This window comes from Aptenodytes forsteri, unplaced genomic scaffold, assembly GCF_000699145.1.
Source record: "Aptenodytes forsteri isolate BGI_AS27 unplaced genomic scaffold, ASM69914v1 Scaffold47, whole genome shotgun sequence".
Lineage (NCBI taxonomy): Eukaryota > Metazoa > Chordata > Aves > Sphenisciformes > Spheniscidae > Aptenodytes > Aptenodytes forsteri.
The window spans coordinates 2,281,206-2,289,114 of NW_008794731.1; the positions used below are offsets into that span (position 1 = coordinate 2,281,206).

General features: G+C 48.0%; 1 protein-coding gene across 2 annotated transcripts in view; it reads right to left on the reverse strand.

The window, feature by feature from the left end:
* Nucleotides 1–432: 432 nt before the first annotated feature.
* The window catches only part of ADRM1 (adhesion regulating molecule 1), a 9,201-nt gene continuing 1,724 nt past the window's right edge, over nt 433–7,909 (reverse strand). The window contains exons 2-10 of one of the 2 annotated variants that reach the window (XM_009273914.2): nt 7,103–7,313; nt 6,720–6,836; nt 6,517–6,640; nt 6,006–6,092; nt 3,621–3,702; nt 2,953–3,182; nt 2,488–2,645; nt 1,421–1,523; nt 433–657 (exon numbers count right to left, since the gene is read on the reverse strand). In XM_009273914.2, coding sequence (XP_009272189.1) covers nt 551–657; nt 1,421–1,523; nt 2,488–2,645; nt 2,953–3,182; nt 3,621–3,702; nt 6,006–6,092; nt 6,517–6,640; nt 6,720–6,836; nt 7,103–7,312 — 1,218 coding nt within the window. In that variant the 5' untranslated portion in view covers nt 7,313 and the 3' untranslated portion in view covers nt 433–550. The remainder of the gene's footprint in view (nt 658–1,420; nt 1,524–2,487; nt 2,646–2,952; nt 3,183–3,620; nt 3,703–6,005; nt 6,093–6,516; nt 6,641–6,719; nt 6,837–7,102; nt 7,314–7,909) is intronic. The other variant, XM_009273915.2, reaches the window with a different exon arrangement.

Here is a 7,909-nt window from a genome sequence, read left to right on the forward strand (position 1 = left end):
GTAGAACTGGAAGAGGAATAATCACCACCTCAGGCAGTAGCACAACAGGGACGTTATAGTTGTATTTGCCGTAAGCAGCTCCCTCCTAGTACGGCAGCTGCGGTGGTAGTGCTCTGTTCAAAGGTGACATCCTGCACCCAGGACAGGACGACCCTTGCAGCAGTACACGTGGGACAACGACTGGGTGAGCTGGCAGCCCTGCAGATCACAACCTGGTGGGCCCAAAACTGGATGGCAGTCAGCAATGCGTCCTTGAGATGCTCCTTACTCATACAATCACAGGGCTTAACCCTTTTAGCACAAGGAAATCAGAAGAATTAGTCTAGCCTCATGTCAAAAGCATCAAAACTGAACAGTAAGCAACTCCACCGAAAATAAAGAGCAAATACTGCTTTAAGTGTGCACGTTAAACAGACTGAGAAAGAACAGTATAGCAGATAAAGAAAATTCCTTTATTTGTAGATTTATATAAGCATAATATGAAGTTAGTAATCCTACTGCAGTTGCTTAAGTTAGTATCTAGGAATATCTGTAAGGAAGAGCAAATAACTTAATCTAAACTCATATCTTCCTCTTCATCTTTCTTGTCCTTAGAGTCTCCTTCCTTTTGGTCTGACTTGACACTGTTCTGCATTGCTTTGGCAAATGCTTCTACATCTAGAAGTTAAACACATTAGTTATTTAACTTTGCACTTTCTGGGATGGAGTTCGTTGTCCACGTGAGGTTAGGCTTCATTACTTGGAAAGTAAACAGTTGCTTTAATAAGAATCTATTAGCAGAGAAGAAACTTTTAACACTCATTCAATATATAACATGCATTTGAATCTCTGACATAGCCACATTTTCTGCACTTTAACTGTGCACAGGCAGCTTAAGACCAGCATTACTTGAGTCACGGCATGGATTCTAAAAGCTCATCAGGTAAAACAGATACCCCTCCCCGCAGTGCTGCAGGCCCCTACTGTGTTCACTTATTTCAGATGAATCATTAAAGACTCCCACAAAAAAGGCATTCCTGAACAAGGTGACTACGACAGCTCCAGAGTCTTTTGCAGAAAACAATGCCAAGGCTGCTCAGCACATCTCTTTGCAGAACCCCGACTTCTCTGAATGCGTGGCTGACACCACACTGCGTCTGCTGGGGAACACCTGAGCCACTCGCCTTTTCATTGTAAAAAAGCACAGTGCAAGAGTCGGCTTCTGCCAGTTACTTGGCAGCTAATCATTACAGTCCACATTCAGTGGCTGTGCGCAGTGCAAAAAAAAAACCAAACCACAAACCAAACCCATCACGTTCCCAACAGCACCGGTACTTACCTCCTACCTCCGGGTCCACATTCAATGGCTGTGCGCAGTGCAAAAAAAAAAAACCAAACCACAAACCAAACCCATCACGTTCCCAACAGCACCGGTACTTACCTCCTTTATTTGCTGCATCTACTGCCTCTGCGGGTAAGCCAAACTGACTCATTAGTGGGCCAAGCTGTCCTGAAGCTAAGGCAGCACTGAACATGCTCAATGCCTGTGAATTGGAGTCAACAGCGTCAAAAAAAGTTTGCGTCATGTTTCTCCAGCATCAGGTGCAATAACCGCGTGAGGAGAGCGGTCCTGTTATGGCACGGCGACCGCACGGCTGGCCTGGGAGCAGCCGCTCTCCTTTATAAACTACTGCGCTGTGGGCTGGCCTCGAAATGCCGCTAGACCACAGGCCCTGTGCGGATCCTGCCATCGGGAACAATGTTTGCTCTTAACCAGCTAGATGCCAGTAAGCACAGACTGATAAGCCCTGCTCGACCGAGCAGCACACCAAACCACGGCGACGTAACCTCCAGCTGGTTTAGTGCATGGACAACTTCAAACTTCTTTATCTAGATGCAGACGCTGTATCAAATCACCAATTAAAAACATCCCTCATTTCCGAGTCTTGTCTGCACAAAAGCGTTGCCATAGTTTAAACTAAAAACAGTCGTCTTTTAGCCACTGAAATTTTGTAAATTGACAAATTTCAATCAATCAGTGTAACTAGTTCAAATTGGCCTGTAATACACCAGCTGTCATCACACACGGACAGTTCTGGAATTAAGTACTAGTGTTTCAAGAGGAACGAGGACTGTAGTGCTGTAAGCGTGAGCATCTCTTCCCTTCGGTCACTTGAAATGACCTTTAAGGAGACTGCTGACAAGCCACTCTTTGACAGGGAATAATGAATTTGCTACTACTCCTGCCATTTGCCAGAGAGCATTTATAATAAAGGTAACGCCCAATTCCAAAAGAAAAAGTAAAAAACATTCTGATCTGCCCTTGGGTGACCGCAAGAGGAAGAACTAGCGCTCCATTAAACCACGTCCCTCCTCCTTTCCACTTCTACTGAGCAACTTCCTACCCTGAACAGTGTCAGGAACCTGAAAAAGCAGGGCAAGGTGAATCATGACGCGTGGGGGAGGAGGGAAGGAGAACTGCGCTTCCCGTGACAGCTAGGCATCTACCTGCTGAAACTGAGGAGACGTCAGGGTATTCTGAATCTCTTCTGCAGTCTGCGGCAGAGATTCCCCTGAGGGAAGGTAAGGCATCAACCGTTCTTGAACTTCAGCGTTGGCCAGGATGGGAGCCATTATCTCGGGAGTCAGAACAGTTGCCAGGTCAACTAGGAAGCAAATAAATGGTTGGCTGTTAAGACTATGCACAAAACCCCATGTTTTTGTCATGTAAACCAAATGATCTAGTCAGAGGAGTACTGAAACGTAGTTAGCACACTGCTAGCATCCTTTCCCCCTCTCTCAGTTTTGGAGAATAAGACTCTTGAAGCAGCCAAGAACAGCACTCAAATGAAAAAAAGAACCAAAAAAATTTAAAAGACCTTTCAAACCAATTTGGAACAGGACAGGACAGGACAGTAAAACAGCTCCAAAGGACTCCTGGATCCAACAGCTGTCTGGTCAGAACACTGTTACCTTGCTGTCCTCCTGCTCCAGATGGCACATTCATAGTAGCTAAAATGTTCTGAAGGTCACTCAATTGAATAGGCTGGGTTGGGCTCGTGGCTGAGCTGGTTCCATTACCCGAACTTGGTACGGGGCTCGGACTGGTCACAGACGCAGCCGCAGGAACGGACGGGGCAGGCGTTACACGTGTAGAAGAAGTCGTGGAAGATGGCGTCACAGCAGCTGATTGGCTGCGAGAGCTGGAGAAGATAATTAGTACAATTAATTCCCTGCGAAAAACAGCTTTGCCTCTTGTATTTTGAGAAGCCTCTTGTCAAGCCCTTACAATATGAAGAGCTCCTACCCTCATTTTAGAGAGGTAATAAGCAGTCTTAATTCCCATCATATTTCCTGCTCAGTAGGCCACGATTCCTCCCACAGACGTGGCAACTTTACGTTACAGTAATACTACAAACCCAGACCAGACAGGCATCCTACCTTGATGATGAACTGCTGGTCGGGGGTCCCCCACTTCCAAGCAGACTGGCCAGCCCGGGACCCGTCAGCGCACCCAGCCAGGCAATAAGCAGTCTTAATTCCCATCATATTTCCTGCTCAGTAGGCCACGATTCCTCCCACAGACGTGGCAACTTTACGTTACAGTAATACTACAAACCCAGACCAGACAGGCATCCTACCTTGATGATGAACTGCTGGTCGGGGGTCCCCCACTTCCAAGCAGACTGGCCAGCCCGGGACCCGTCAGCGCACCCAGCCCACCTTCCGTAAACATAAAGGAAGAACAGGTTTAGAAATTTGTTTCTTCAGGTTTTTTGCACCTCTCTGGTCTAGAGAGGTCACTCTTGTACCTGAAAGGTTTTATTTGCTAAAATAGAGGAGGAGGGGGTGAAAGAGCCCAGACCAACCCTCCCATCCCTTTCTGTAAATTAACAGCTCTCGTTTTCTGATCTTGCATCCCTATTAGAAAACTGCCTTAGAGTTGCATGTTTTAGAAATGACTCAATTTCTAGATGTACACAAGGATAAAGTTACTTCGGTTTGTGCCGTATATACACAATCATTGTAACAAACACAGCCCTCTCCTCTTATCTACTGGTTCCCAAAAATCCAGCTTTTCTCTGAACTTTAAAGCCAAGGCCCTCAGCAGAAGATTACAGAGGCAGCCTTTGAGTCACCACCACCGTCTCCCTATACACCTGGGTTTTGCAGCTTCAAACCTAACACAGAGATGCAGCAGCAGAATCAGCTGAGTCCTTAAACACTTCGTAGGCAAAGTAAGGACAACCCCGCGCACAAAGAAAGTGCTCCCAGTAGAGCAGCGTCAGGAAGCACAGCAGGAAACCAACTCTCGGCCTCTGAGCCAACTGCCATATGCAAAAGAAATCAGAATCGGCCTCCTTCATCCACACATCCCAACTACCAAGGACTTCTCGCAGCGTTGAGAACATCAGCTAAAAAGAGCTGGGGAAAGGCCTGGCTTCTAGGTCCACTGGAGCCGTCAGTGACCGACTGTCCCCCTACAATTCCTTTGAGCCACATCAGCCAAATGCTCCATTTACCACCACACGCTTCCCATCCAGTGGTTTCTTGTACGTACCACATCTAATCAGATACATGTCCCTACGCAAAGCACCTGCATTCATCACCCACCTTTTGGGAACTATCTGCAAGCAGAGGACAGAACGACAGCGCTCCATTAGCAAACACGTGATTAACCGAGGCTGCAGACCACGGGAGGTCAGGGCGAGCACCAGCTCCTCCTCTGTACAGGACCCACTCCTACGGAACCATGCCCGTAACACTTATGTTCACTGGTCACAGAGCTTCCACAGCAGCAGGAACGGCAGGGTGAAGCTAACCGGGCTGTACCACATGCTACTCTACTCAGTTTGTCCTTGCTAGGAAAGTTTACCCAGGAGCAAGACAGCTCCTTTGTTGCAGGAGCTCTGCAATAAAGGCAGAGTCCTGAGAGAGATGCAAACCAGATGCAAAAGAACAAGACGCTACTGGGGGAAGAGATCCACACAGATTCACCACAACCACTGTTTGCCGAGGCAAGCAGATGGTTTTCTTTGCGTTACTGTAGCGAGCTTCATGTCAAGCTGTCTTACGGCTAGATGTAAAGGCAAAGAAAGGAGAGCTGCTGAGAAAAAGCGTTGAGACGAAGAGGAAGACAGTCTCAGGAGTCACGTGAAGCTTCAAGAAGGAAGATCTTTTCCAAACACATCCTAAAAAGCCAGAATCTTCCGACACTAACGTTAGATTTGCATCTGAACATCCCACCAACATGAGATTTGCATCTGAAGCTAAAAAGACACAAGCTAGATCCACAAAAATGGACTTTGGGGCTTAAGCACAGAACCTTAGTTGCTGCCACCTGCTAAGCGTTACTTTCCCTACTTCCATTCGAGAGTCTGACTTCTCATGAAATGCTCTATTGGGTTTGGAGCATGGATCGCGTTAAGAACAGACCGCAGCAGGGACTCCAACACACCTCTCATCCCCTTCAGAAAAACAGCGCGGTGATTCAAGCTCTCCCCAGTGTTGCCCAGGAGAGAAAGCCCTAACCCGAGCCTTACTCCTCTGACTAGAGTGCTGTGGGGTGCGTACGCCCCAGCCTTCCTCTTGAACTCTTCCTACTTTGCACACAAATATTCACTGGATCAGAGACAACAGGAGCAACTCCACAGCTTGGTCACTGGGACATTCACCAGGGATGAGTCCCTGGCTTTCAGTCCCTGCTCCAGTGAATATTTAGGAGGAAGAGGAAGGGTGGAAAAAAGGAGGCGGGGGGGGGGGAAGCAGAAGATTCAGTGGAGCAAGGAGCAGAACAGGCGTTCCTCGCAGATCAAGCCCTAAGATGAGTGCCATGTAGAATTTGGTACCCTCCGTTTCCTGCATCCTTTTTTTGCCCCTTAGCTCATCTTTGAGGCAGGGCCTTGCTTTCTCATGTGAAAGCAGCGCTATTCAAATCAATAGCACTATTTGAAAATATTGTCAGGTAAGATTTAACCTGGCAGGAGAAAATACCATTTTGGCATAAAGATATTAAAGCATTTTACCAAGTCCTCCTAAGCCCGTTGGTCCGATCAGCTGCATGAGCTGGTTATGGCTCATGTTTCCAAGAAGGCTTTGCAAGCCACCCTCACCTAAAAACAAAAACATTCTGAAACACAAGATATTCACATAGTTTTTTTTTCACAGCACTCCGGCTCAAACAGCAGGAGATTAATTGGCATCACATTCTGTATGGAAAAAACAGTCTCAAGTGTTTACTGATTCATGATGCTCATAAAAGATAAATGCAACTTGGCTTCATAAAGAGGTAAGACTCCAGAGAATCTACTGGAAATAAAGAAAGATTTCTTCTGGCAGTCTTAACTTTCAGCCTGCACCTATTGTAACAGCAGAGTTTATTTTGCTAAAAGCACGTTTACACTTCTGGTATTAACATTGTCCCCAGCTCACCCTCCAGAGTCATCAGGAATTTCTTCCTAGGGAACTATAAGTGCTCGTTCTAAAAATGAATTTTAAAAAAGCCTCTCACATGAAGGAGCAGAGAATGGACTGTACCTCCTAATGCCGAGAGCTCGTGGCCTCCGCTTGCATTTCCACCCAAAGCACCAGGCATTGGTGGATTGTTGAGATACTCGTTCACTTTACGGCAGTGTTCTTCATCCTTGTCCGTCTTCGGCTCCTGCAAGAAAGTTGCTCTTGGTACAAGGCAAACGGGAAGTATTTTGTTCCAAGACCTTTATTATTGGCTTCCCACAAACCTGCATCCAGAAGAAGAGTCGTTTTGATCCTGCCTTGAACTTCAATACATACACACGGCCAGTAGTGCACTGAGGTACCCTCTTGAATTCACAGTCGTCAGGAAAAATAATCAAATCCTGGAAAATGTGGCAGTAGAAACAAATGTTTGAGGAGATATGTGAATATTCCTTTTAGCCCCCCCGAAGACCGCTGCCCTCCTCCCCAAACCTTCCTCCATCCGCTCTGAGGAGCGGAGAGGATTTGGAAGTGCAGCTCTGTCAGGCCACAGTGGCATTCTCATCCTAACTGGTCTTGGAGAAGCTCTTTCAGCCGCGCCAGCGGAACAAGAGCAAGACAGGTCGTGACTTCATGCCTCAGCACTGAAACACAAAACCATACTCACATCTTCGACGCTGCCCGAAGTCCTGTCCTTCCAGCAGAAGTGAATGAGGGAGTCATCGGTTTGCTGGATGTAGACAAGGCCTTTTCTCTTGTCTGGGGTCACAGTGCTGCCCTTCAGGGACATCTTCCCTGCCCGAAATTCCACCAGGTATTTGCTCGAAGAGCCACGGGAGCCTGGCACCAGGCTTGGAAATAACGCACCTGAAGACATCCTGGAAAGAGAGAAAGAGCAGCAGATGCGATGAGAAGCCTTCCCAAACCTTTCTCTCTTCTCAATATCGAATTTCCATCTTTAACAAGCGAGCTCCACGAAAGGAATCTGTCTCGCTGCCTGCAGAATTTCAGGGTGATCCACAAGAGCTAAAGCAGAACCCAGGACGAAGGCAGGACGCTCCGCAGATCCCCACTAATAGCGAGGAGCCTATCTGCTAAGGTACTTGGAAACGCAACCACCTTCCCCCCGACGCTTCCTCCTTCGGTTCCTATCACGGTTCACAGGACCAGGGACGCTTTAACGGCAAGAAGCCCTGCTGTAACGCTAGTCTTCAGACTCCTGCTTCAGCATCCCAGCGGAGAACCGCAGGCTGCCCTGCGCCAGAGCAGCCCTGCACGGGTGACCTCCTCACAGCTCAGCACCCCACCGCGCCCGGCCTCACCCACGGCAGCTTCGCGTCTCCCGAGGAGAGCATTTACCAGCCCCGCGGGTCGAGGCGTTGATGCCGGCAGACCGGTCGGCCTGCATGACTTTGCAGTTGTTTTTAGGCTCGCGCTACCGCTTAACACCCCCCGCGCTGGCCGATCCCAGCGC